This window comes from Elgaria multicarinata, chromosome 2 (assembly GCF_023053635.1).
Source record: "Elgaria multicarinata webbii isolate HBS135686 ecotype San Diego chromosome 2, rElgMul1.1.pri, whole genome shotgun sequence".
In the NCBI taxonomy this organism is placed as follows: Eukaryota; Metazoa; Chordata; class Lepidosauria; order Squamata; family Anguidae; genus Elgaria; species Elgaria multicarinata.
The window spans coordinates 148,171,717-148,183,952 of NC_086172.1; the positions used below are offsets into that span (position 1 = coordinate 148,171,717).

General features: G+C 47.1%; 1 protein-coding gene across 3 annotated transcripts in view; it reads left to right on the forward strand.

Moving 5' to 3' along the window:
* The window catches only part of TMEM63C (transmembrane protein 63C), an 87,461-nt gene extending 81,662 nt beyond the window's left edge, over positions 1-5,799 (forward strand). For all 3 annotated transcript variants that reach the window (XM_063117894.1, XM_063117895.1, XM_063117896.1), the window contains one exon: positions 577-5,799. In XM_063117894.1, the coding sequence (XP_062973964.1) occupies positions 577-789 (213 nt within the window). In that variant the 3' untranslated portion in view covers positions 790-5,799. The remainder of the gene's footprint in view (positions 1-576) is intronic.
* The last annotated feature ends 6,437 nt before the right edge of the window (positions 5,800-12,236 follow it).

Genomic DNA, 12,236 nt, shown 5'->3' on the forward strand with positions numbered 1-12,236 from the left:
CAGGCTAATTACATATTGCTAAATGCCTGGGAGAAGAGAAAAGTCTTAACCTGGGGCCGAAACTATAACAATGTCAGCGCCAGGCCGGCCAGGATCTCTTCTCGATCCTCCCAGAGTGCAGGACATGGAATAACGGGCTCAAGTTAAAGGAAGCCAGATTCCAGCTGGACATCAGGAAAAACTTCCTGACTGTTAGAGCAGTACAACAATGGAATCAGTTACCTAGGGAGGTTGTGGCTCTCCCACACTAGAGGCCTTCAAGAGGCAGCTGGACAAGCATCTGTCAGGGATGCTTTAGGGTGGATTCCTGCATTGAGCAGGGGGTTGGACTCGATGGCCTTATAGACCCCTTCCAACTCTGCTATTCTATGATTCTGTGATTGTTCCACAACTGGGGGGCCACCACAGAAAAGGCCCTCTCAGCTTCTTCACATGCCAGATGTAATATGATTTCCATATTGCTGCATGACTTGCAAAGGAGGGGGGGAGCTGGATTAAAGGAGGGAGCTGGCTTGTCAGCAGAAGTTGGACAATCAAAGAGCCCCAGAATTTCACCCCCTTGTCTCTGTATCACAGCTGTTTGTGGCCACGGTGCTTCAAGAGCCAGAACTAAGCTTGACGCCAGCAGCATCTCCGGCTCATCAGTCCTATGGCACTATGGGCAGCCATCTGGAGCAAGTGGAGAATATGGAGGAGGGGGCGCTTCAGAGCTTTGAAACGGAGCTGGAAAGCACAGAGGGCGAATTCAGAACCGGGCCTGTGCTGGACAACCAAACCCGCTATCATTGACCACCTCCTGTCGGAGCGGTGACGGACAAGACAGGGGCGTTTAGAGCATTCAGCGTGCCAGAGGGGAAGCATCACGCCCCGAGGCCTCGATTGTTCTGAGCTGCCAGATCCGTCCTGCTGCAAGCCAAAGTTCCAGTCTTGCTTCACTAGGCCGGAACCGGTCAGGTGGCTGCACAATGGGCCCTTCGAAGCTGCACTTCTCTTAGGCCTGAGGCTGGGGGGGCAGCTGCATTCGAGGGCAGAGACGAAACTAACGGGGACGTCCCGAGGAGGCAGTGTGACTTCCATACTATGCTCCAGCTCTTTAGAGGCATCTCCCACGTGTTGCCTCTCATCCTTCTGCTTCAGGGTAACAGACTGCCGTGGCCTGGCTCTTCCTATGTCTCCTGGCAAATCCTCTCAGACCTTACTTGCCCCAATTTCCTTCCATCTCTCTCTCTCTCTGTCTCTGTCTGTCTCTCTCTCTCTCTCTCTCTGTATGCCTACTATTTTTGCTTTTTGTTTATGTTCTTTGGGGTAACAGGGAAGCATTCCTCTAGCATGTTCAGCCTTCTGCTCATGACGGTAAGAGGAAATGGCTGGCTGGATTTGACAAACTTTTCTATAAACCTTTTGGGAGTGGCGGGGGAGCACGAATGCTGAATGTCTCCGAAGACGCATCCAGGATGTGCGTGCAGTTCAGTGCACTGTGTCTGTTGCAGAAGCACCGGCTTGTGCATTTCCTGAATGGCACAAGGGCCCACGAGGATTCAGTGTGATGGTGACAGGTCCGTAGCTCCCCCACCGCCTGCATTAGCTACCGCTGCAGTTGTTGCTTTTGCCTGCCTCCGCTGCCTCCGAGAAAAGACTTGCCTTGCCAGTTTGGCCCGAGTGACAAGCCCGACTTGGCTCTGTTTTTTCTAGGCCTGGACTTGGCTGATTGTGTGCTTGACAACCCAAAGAATTGCCATGTTCAGATTTTGGATCGTCTTGGTCTAAATGGGGGAGAGAGGCTGCCCGATTCCTTGTTTTTAATAGAGGCATCAAAATGGAGACAAGTATTGTGGGTGGAGAGGTAGAAGCTGAAACCCAAACTAGGCATGACAGTGGTTGAGCTGTCTGTGTCAATCCAGATCTGTAGAAACCAGGAATGGGGGCCGACTTATGGAATAAAAGCGGCAGAGGCGTGAGGGGAGCTAAATCCTCACTCCAAGTCATGAAGTGCAGAATCTGCAGACTGTAGAAAGTTGAGGTGGGGGAAAGTTTCCATTCACTTCCCTCACGTGCCCTTTTTGTTTCTGTAAATTGGGCCTCTTTCTCCATGATTGTGGCAGATCCAGGTTTAACCGCATGGCTGTGCCACAACCACTTCTACTTTGGTGCTGGGTTGGCAGCTGAGGCTGGGATGGAATGGCGGGCAGAGGTAAGGCCTCTGCCCTGAAGTGACAGTAATCCTTTGCACACCGGCATGCTTGAGGTTGCCAGCTCTCAGGCTGCCTGATGGTCATATGCCCAAACTTGGCCTGACCCGTCATCTCCAAGAGAATCATTAAAAAGATAGGTGTGGCTATCAGAATTACTTTGTTAGACTTATGCATGGGATTGACTCCATTTTGCTTTGAAACCCTCACTGGCCTTTTGCTAGCTAAACTACATAATAAACTAATCTGTTACTTCATGGGTAGGCAACCTGCTATCCTCCAGATATTTTGAACTACATCTCTCATAATCCCTCTGGGAATTGACCATGCTGGCTGGGGCTTCTGGGAATTGTAGTCCCAAACATCTGGAGGGACCTAGGCTGCCCACCCCTGCATTAGATTATCATGTCTCTCGTCCACCATGTTGTTGGGGCTGCTGGCATGGGAGTTTCTCTCTTATGCTGGTATTCTAGATGCTGTAATGGGGTGGTCCGGAAAGTCTTGGAGATGGCCAGTGCCACAAGGCAGTAAGCCAGAGGGAAGGATAATCTGCACACCAGTGGAAGATTGCCACCTTCTCTTTCTGGCAGTGTTCCTTTACCTTGATTTACTGCCTGATGTGTAGGTATTAAACAGGTGAAACTCTCCTAGCATGCAGGTACTGCAATTGGGAAAGCTCTCTCTAAGCTACAGTGTTCGTCTGCTTGAAAAGGGCTGACTTGTATTCCTGCCTGTCATGAAACTGTCAAAGGCACAGGAGGAGACCTGCCCAGGGGGTGTTGGGGTGTAAAGAGTGGAAGCCCTATTCACGTCTTCGAAGCCTGTTTTGCACAAGACACATCTGAAAGGCTCTCCATGGCTGCTCGCTTGACAGGAAAGAAAACACCCGGGGGAAAGGTGGGGGAAGATGTGGCCCTCCAGATGTTCTTGGACTGCAGCTTCCATCATCCCTCGCCCTTGGCCATGCTGGCTAAGGATGATGTGAGTTGCAGTCCAAAATCTGGAGGGGGCATGCGTTCTCCACCCTGGACTAGAAATTAGAGGGAAAGGCAACGAAAAACACTCTCTTGAATTAGAATTTCACCAGATTGCAATCCACAAAGGAGGTGCCATTGAAAGCAGCAGGAGTCACTCCCAAACATTTCCATAAATTAGGATGTTAGGGTGAAATATCAAGACATTACTCTTTGGGAAGAACCTAACATGCAAGACTGTGTGTATGAAGCATCTTCTGAGGTGCAGTGGAGCTGCTGAGTGAGCACACCCCACCTCTTCAAATGCAAAGACCCCGGCCTTCTATTTAGAGAGAGGTTTTCCCTTTGCTTCCTGGGTACTTTTTTGTAGCTAAGGCTAATTCAGACGCCTTGCCTCAAACAGGAATTTGTAACACAATGCTGTAACCGATATGTTCTCATGTACAGGCTGCTTATGGACCACTTAGTGCAGGGGTGTTGAACCTGCGGCCCTGGGGGCCAAACCTGGCCCTCCAGGATCACCCAGAGGACCATGGCCTCAGCCCTGTCCCCACCTCCTTTCCCCTGGCCAGCAGTTGTTTGCTGGATTCCCAACTAAATCTGGATCCAACCCTGTGTAAGTAAATGAGGTGCACCAGATGTTTTCCAGTGAGCTGTTCTGTTTTGGCTCTGTTCAGAATGGTCAGGAAGAGCTATTTGTTAGATTTTCATTTATAGCCTGCCCTTTTTGCCATCTGCGTCCCTTTTTCCATGCCCTTCACAGCATGGGGAAAGGCAAAATGAGGTTGTGGTGTTAATGTTGGTGGGAGTGGCCCAGCAGGGTGCAGTCGGTGGGCGTGGTCCTTCCCCTCATCTGAGGGCATGGAAAAGGCTGCAGCGTTGTGCTTCACCTTTCATCATGGAACTAGAAGGTACCAATGAAACACGTTGCTTCGCTTAATAAGAAAAGCAAAGGGGGTAAGAAAAAGGGGGTGTTTTATTCCATGGAAATAAACAGTTCCAGTGAGCTTCGAACTGCATAAAGGCCCCTCCTTCATGGAAATCTATAGAACAATGTACAAAAGTTACCTTATCGATTCTAAATATGTCCCTATTTTTTAAAGATATGCATATACAACATAATTTGCAATAATAGTACAATTGTTTGTCAGAACTAAAAAAAAAAAAAAAATCTGATGAATGTGAGGCTCAAAGTCCCAAATTGCATAACCATAACAGATATTCAGTTTGAACCTCTCGTCAGATTTTTTTAAAAAATTGATAAACAATTATATTGTTATTAGCATTACTATGTTATATTTATATATTTTTCACATCTAGGGACATGTTTAAAGTCTATAATATAAATTTTCTACATTGTTCCATAGATTTCCCTAAAGAGAGGGCTGACAAGTGGTCCAAAATGCGCTGGAACAATTTATGTTGGTGGAATGAAACACCCCTTTTGCTCACCCCATTGGTTTTCGCCATCCTTTGAGGGGTTCCCCACGTTGTTGGCCTCAGTTAATAGCTTCAACGTTGCAGCAGGTGCACCTGCCCGCTTTACGTAGATAGTCTGCTGTTCTTATCATGCACCATCACCTTCTGAAAGCTTGCAGTGAACAGCAGATAACCGCCGGTCTTGCAACATCCAGTACTAGCTGTGTCAGGGAAAGGGCTCTCTTAGCCAGGTTGCTCTTGCATACAAAAAATCAATACATCCTCTAATTCAGCAATCCCTTCTGGGCTGAATGAACTGCTAGGACTGCAAAACGGATGCACACTTACCTGGAGAGTAAGCCTTATTGAATGCAGTGGAATTTACAACTGAGTAAATGTGCATAGGGTAGGGCTGCATGCATATGATAGAAAAAGGTCTCCTGTCCAAACTGGAGCCCTTCTTGCGTAGTATCATTAACCAGGCATGCCCACGCTACTCTGAGCTGGCCACCTTCAAACTTTCCCACAGTAGCCTTTTCTCTCTCACCTTCACAGAGGGGAGCAGCAGTGAGCTTTCCAGGTGGATTCCTGCACTGAGCAGGGAGTTGGACTCGATGGCCTTATAGGCCCCTTCCAACTCAACTATGATGCTATGATCTCCCAGAAGGAGAGGAAAAATAGGGTATTTCCCATAGCACAGCTACTTTCAGAAACAGGGTGGTGCACATAGCTCTGTTCACCATGAGAGCAGGCAGGAAAGGGCATCTAGAGCCATGAGCCACCTCCTTAAGCCGGCACTTACACCATTAGACACACACCCTGGCTTCATCCACCCTGTTATTTAGCACTTTGGAAGGGTGGCCAAGTCAGGTGAGACAACTGTTCCTTCTGCTCCTGGAGCGTGTGACATGATCTTCGCCTCTTCACATCTGCTAATGTAGCAAACCTTCAGGCCTCCTTCCTTGGCTGCTTCTCTTTCATGGAGGCAAAGTGCCTGTGCGTGGGTATGGTGTCTTTGGGATGCTCTGGTCTCTTGTCTTTCCCTCGGCTGTTGCCCTATAGGAATGTGCCAGAGTTCTGTATCTTGTTCTATTTATTGCTATGACCGTGCCTTGAATAAAGTTACTTCACCCAGCTGGCACCTGGGGTTGAGCTGCACATGATGTTTACACGGAGTGATGCTAACTCGAGCAGGGAAAAGCGGCCCTTGGAGAGGTTATGGGGCTCCCTATGATCTAATCTGAGTCTTCATGCACAATTTTTAAAAAGTTTTTGAACATTTAAAAGTGCAACCACTCTGCATGCAGGTCAATGGAACGGGATGCAACTGAGTGCTTGATTTGGTCTGGCAGGAGTTCTGGAAGGGTAATGTATAGAAGAATATGGTAGTGTAAGGCTTATGTCTCAAGATCTACCAGACCAATTTTGCTTATTTTTGTTTTACGCTGATGCTTGAGCAGTGTAGACATGCAGAAAAATTGGAAAGTGTGAAAAAGTTCAAAGCTTTAATAACAATTTCCTCTGCGCCAAACAGACAGGACAGTCCCTATGCCAGCGGGATGATGGGCAGCCCTGCTCAGCCAATTGGTGTGGCATGACTGAGAGGGATGGAGGCAGCCATTTGGGGCATGTAAGGAAGGGGGCATGGCTGCACTGCATGCAAATTTCAGAGGGGGAATTCACTATGTATGAGAGATTTGCATTATTTATGAGACCCTCTGTGGAGAGGGGACTGAAGGGCAAAACAGCGGGACACTACCTCCCTTGGTGACCTGGGCTTTTCACTATTTAAGTAGACTGACCTTTATTGCAACTTGATCGATATTGGGGGGTGAAGGTAACTGGGAATCCAAATCAACCTCAACCCTAGTTCTGAACTACAATATGGACTGTATTACAGGGCTGGTGTATGCTGTTCAGCACAGCCTTTCAACCTGCAATAGAGGAAGAGCAGTAAACTACACTGCAGGGTTGATGTATGCTACTCTCAGGAATGTAGGAAGAAAAGTAAGGGATAACACTGCAGCGTTGTTGTATTATCTCAGCTTCAGCCCAACCTGCATTAGAGGTCTGCTATCAGTGCCAACACTGAAGGGTTGTTGTAAACCACTCCGGGCCTGGCCTGGCCTGCAATATTCAGTGTTAACTACATTGCAGGTATGTCATAAATCACTTTCTCCCAGCCAAAGCCTCTTCCAGACTGCAATATGGAGAATGAACTGCATTTGCTTTGGAATTTACATTCACAGGATTTTTTTTTAAAAAAATGTTTCACACCAAATACAGACTGAGTTATAAAGAGAAGGGCTTCTTCTCTCTGCTGCTAACTTTGAGGAGGTGCCCAGTCTCGGCTACATAAATATCTTGCATTTCTCCAGGCAGCAGTCACTTCTGTCCCTGGGGATGTTTTAAAAATTCAGTGTGAATCAGGGAATGACATACAATGAGTAAGTTCTCCGAGGACCATTTTTTATCTCTATGTGTCTCTTGCTTACGCCTCCCTTTCTAGCCACTCCATTGCAAAATAGCCACCACTACTAGTTGATGCTTCATAGCAAGGTGGGAAAGCAGGCCCACTCTGATGCGTGATTCATGCTGGGCGTGGGGAGGGGGGATGCATTCTCATGCAACTGGAAAGGAATGAGGCAGGGAGAGGAGGCCTGTTGCCATGGGCCCCTCTGCCCAAGGTCCCCAAAACCGTTGGATAAGAAAGAGCACCCAGAGCTTTGCTTGCCTCTGTCTACTTGCTTTTCTTCCCATCCACATCCCCTTCCTCTGGTCAACTACAGACTATGGAAAACAAGAAGCAGATTTATTATGTAAGTGGGAAGTATGACATCTCAAGAAATAGCTACAGATATTATAGACTGCAGAAGGATAATCAAACATCTTACAGACACCGGGGGGGGGGGGAGGGCTGTATATATGAGTGCTGCTTCATTCTCTCCCAGGTAAACCTCTTTTTAACCACACCTTGATGAAAATTGGGTAAGCCTGTCAGAGACCAGACAAAACTGGAGCCAGCTTTGGCGAATGAGCTGCCAGTTGGCCATCACTGACCTAGGAGAGATGATGTAACATGAATCTGTTACCAAAGGAGCTTAAATGTGAATAGCAATGCTTGCAATGAATTAGTACTATCTTGAACCATCTTCATTGCCAAGAAAACATTACCCCGACTATGTATCCACCATTTGATTTACCAGCCATCATCACTCTTTGGCTTCCTTTAAATGCTCCCAAAACTGGAGGGAGGTGAGCATTCAAAGTGAGTCGCAAAGAAGAAAAACCGGTTCTCTTCTTTGTGGCCTGCCCATGCTTTAAAGGTCCCCACTTTAAACAAGAGCTTCCTGCTATCTGATCATCTATTCTCCAAAGCAATCATGATCACAGTTATGAAGCGATAGATGTAATTACTTCATAGAGTAGGCATTTCATCAAAAGCTGGTCTGTGGTGGCCATTTCACACAACGTTCTCAGATAATAATCAGGGTTGGGTCGACAAAACGTTGAGATCAGGTGCAGAGAGGAGCAAGAACTAATTTATGGGGTCAGACCAAATCTCTGTTTAGCTCAGCATCCTGTCTGTGACATCAGCCTCTTCATACAGGAAGGGCTGAAAAAGCACAAGGCAGTGAAATGCTCCATGCTGACTTCCAAGGACACCAGATGTCTCCAACCCCTGTTCTCAGAAGAATCTCAGAGGAGAGTGCTTGCTTTCGAGATAAGCCCTGGGCTCACCTCAAACCTCACTAGTATATGGTATTTATTCTGTTACCTTGCTCCCACCCAGAAAGCCGGTCCCCATCACCCTCTGGCAATGAGGAATGACTACCTGCTGCTGCTGCAGCAAGCAACCATCTGCCTTGGCAAACTCCTGCTTCTGTTACTATGGAAATCAGAGCTCCCACAAAGCCAGTGTGCTCCTGCCAGGATTGTTACTATAATGCAACGCCATAGGGCTAGGGTGACAACAAAAGCTGCAGGTATCCTGGGGCAAGGGCTGGCAAAGGGAACCAAGGGCTTCATTTGGGGGAGGGGAAGAGTGGGTGCTAAACCCTCTGTTACGAGGAAGAGGCAGAGGGAAGTACTGAACTCACTCTGACTCAGCAAATCCAAGTCAGATTAAAATTACATCTGCACACATGCAGAACAGCCCCAAAATGTACTAGTGGCATGTGCTAGCCAAATCTGTCAGTGAACCTTGTGGACACAGGGATAACTTAACAAGTGCTGTGGTTGAAACCTAAGTCTACCAGGCTAGATCTAGCACAAATTTTTGATCAGAAAACTGAACCAATGGTCTTTCTGGAATTTAGTGCTTTAGATTTTCTGCTTCAATTTTTCATGAAGAGCTGCTTGATTATGGTCTTAGGCTTAAGTCTCAACTTCAGATGTGTCTGTATGCTTTGCAAAGATTCTGATCTCTGGTTTTGTTCCTCCTTGGTGGCCATCCCCATTGCAGCTTCCCTAGGGTAGATACAGCATAGGAAATACAGAAGACGCATCCCTGGAAAAATGGTCATATCCTGATCCTATAAGAACTGCATCCTAAAAGGATCCCTTTGCATTGAAGGGGGGAGCTGTTCAAATGTTGCTAACGTGCTGCAATAATTGTGACAATCATAGGGGAGGGAACATAGTTCAGTGGGAGAGCACACAGCTTGCATGAAGAACATAAGAAGATGGGAACAGCCATGCTGGATCGGATCAAAGGCCTATCTAGTCGAGCAATCCGTTGCCCCTGTGGCCAACCACAAGTAGAATATGAGTGCAATAGCTCCTTCTCACTCATGTCCCCCTGCAACTGCTATTCAGAAGCATACTGCCTCCCATTAGTGAAAGTGAAATACAGCCACCAAGAAGCTCCCAGCAGTGGAGGCTGGTGGCTCCGATTTCGGTGGGGATGTGAACCCATTCTGGGTGTCATGTCTAGCCCTGCTCTCCCTGCTTTGGAAGAAGGTGTTTCAGGTAATTAATCAGAATCAGACTCTGAAGTAGAGGAGTCGGTGCCAGACACAGGCCAGCCTGTACCAGTGGGGGAGAAAGCTCTCACGGTTTCTTCTCCAGCTGGTGGAGAGCTCTCTCCAGAGCTTATCTCATAAAGGGCAAATCATACACACTTGATGAGATGCTAGCTGACCCTAGGGTGCACAGCAAGCTAAAACGGGCGGAGCAAAAGGAAGAGGAGAGAAAGTGGCCCAGTTAACTCGTTTGGGGGAAAGGCTTTCCATTCTCTTCGAAAGAACAATTGTCTTGCTTAGTTTGCATAGTTTTGCCTAGGGGGAAGGTTCCAAGAGATTAGACTCTCTTCAGGTGGGAAGAGATGTTTATTGATTAAATAAAGCTTTGTGGATTACTTTGCAGGCCTCGTCATTGTCTCCCCTGAAGGGAGAAGGTTTTTGAGAAACACGACACTGGGTTTCATTCAAAACCAACCAGACCTCTAAAGGAGCTATACTAAGTGCTGAACCCATTATGAGGAAAGGGTTTCAGTCACCTTGGAGAGCTCCTTTAGAGTTCTGTCTGGTTCCAACTGAAATCCAGAATGGATTCCCAGTCCTACCAAAATTGGACCCACCAGCCTCCACTGGGTCCCAGATTTAATTCTTGGCACGTCCCATTAAAAGGATCAGGAGGCAGGTTATGGGGAATATTTTTTTCCTGAAACCCTAGAGAACTGCTGCCAGTCAAAGTAGACAATACTGGGCTAGATGGACAAATAACCTGGTCTGGTATGAGGCAGTTTTCCATATTCCTAAGGGAGGAGATGCTACCCATGATGGAGGTTTCCTTTCTGAGGACCTCTTAAAGGTTATAGTCACCTGGCCTTGAGGAAGGGCAGCTCTGATCTCCTCCTCTGGAGGGTGGTGGTAGCAAGAAGGGCAGCACTTCAAGTGGACCAATGGACCAGCCATAGCTGAATCCAGTTCTACTAGAAAAAACTGGCCAAGAACAGAGAACAAAATACCTATCGAAATATGTTGGCATTATACTGTTCTCACACTGCTACATTCCCAGTGGATAAAATATAACAATTTTTACATTGCAAAGGAGACACAACATCCAAAACAGGTCTGACACACACCAAGAGGAGATTTTTTTTTTATTTCTTTGAGAACTTGACAAAATATGGCACCCACAAAAATTGCTAAAAGAGCTATGAAAGGCAGACGCCAATGAAGTGAGCCACCACCACCTGCAGCCTGGAGCAGTGCAAAACCCAACAGCCTCCCCTGCTGATTCAAAGAACTAGGGCCTCGATTGCAATGGTATGAGACACCAGGTTGCAATTATATAATGACATGGACATACACACCAAGTAGATACAAGGAAGATTCAAGGTCTCCCCAAAAAACAAAAAACAAAAACTGATGAGGATTCCGTCTTGAGATCTCTCTCCCCACACACACACCCCGCAAGCAGTTCTAAATCAGCGCACCTAACACAGTTTGTGTAGGAAAAAGCATTTCTGATGACCAACGGAGAATTTGATAATCTCATATCATGTATAATTTGCAATGTGGCTCTCCTATTTGCCCATAAATAGGTCTGGCCACTGGGGATTATGCCAGTATGCCACCCTGCCTGCACTGTCCTCTCCCCACCCTCCAAATTTAGATTGTGGGGAGAGAACAATGTTACCCCAAACTGGGTGGGTGGTAGAGTGGGAGGCAAGAAAATAGCTGGGAGAGTATTTGTGTAGGGAGGAGGCTGGAGAGGAAGAAATTAGAAGAGGAGTTAGGATGCATGCTAAAGCGATGGAGCTAGTCAGTGGGGACTCTGCATCCCACCAGACTGAACTGTATGTCATATCCAATACAGCCCAGAATACTGCAAGGGTTCGATCCCACTAGGCCACTGCTTTTTTCCTCTCTCAAAGACATTCAGCTCCTGCTCAACATCTAGGGAAGAATATCATCATCATCACATCTGCATTGCCATGATGACCAAATGTCAAGGACATCACACTTTGAGGACTCTTCCAGATCCAGGGGGAGATCACGTTTGCTTACCATCACTTCTCTGCCCATGCGTTTGTCCCTCATTACTTCCTCATTCTTGAGGGAGAGGAAGTAAACAACATGCACGTGGCCCATTCGGTGGGCCATTTTTATCCCGCTGCTTCTCCTGCACACAGCGGGGGATAGCAGTAACCTGTCTTTAAAAATAAGTCGGACTTACTGGGGTGTGGTGGTGGGATTTTGTGGTGCGAAAAAAGCTAGAAGGGGTGGGAGACGCATGGGAGGCAGACGACATCATGAGAGGGACCCACAAAAATCCGTGAAGGCCCAGTAACGAGCATGCAATATATCCCTTGTCTGATGGAGCTCTTAGTATCAGCTAGGTCCACTTCCAATTTCTCCAACAAAATGAAAATTCTGCAGAGGGGTCCATAATGGCAAATTGCCCACAGTAGAAGTCTACAGCTTGTTTTTCAGCTTTCAGTCCAAAACTAACTTCATGAATCCGAACTGCATTTGGACTGTGGACACCAACACAACGCTGGCGGAGAAGTTTTTCACTTGCATTGTATCTTTTATGCAGTCTTCATTATTTATGTACCTGTCGCAAGGCTGTTTTGGTGTTAATGGTCACGACAGAGGCTCAGCAGCAAACAATATTTCCTTGAAAACAAAAGCAAAAGGCATAT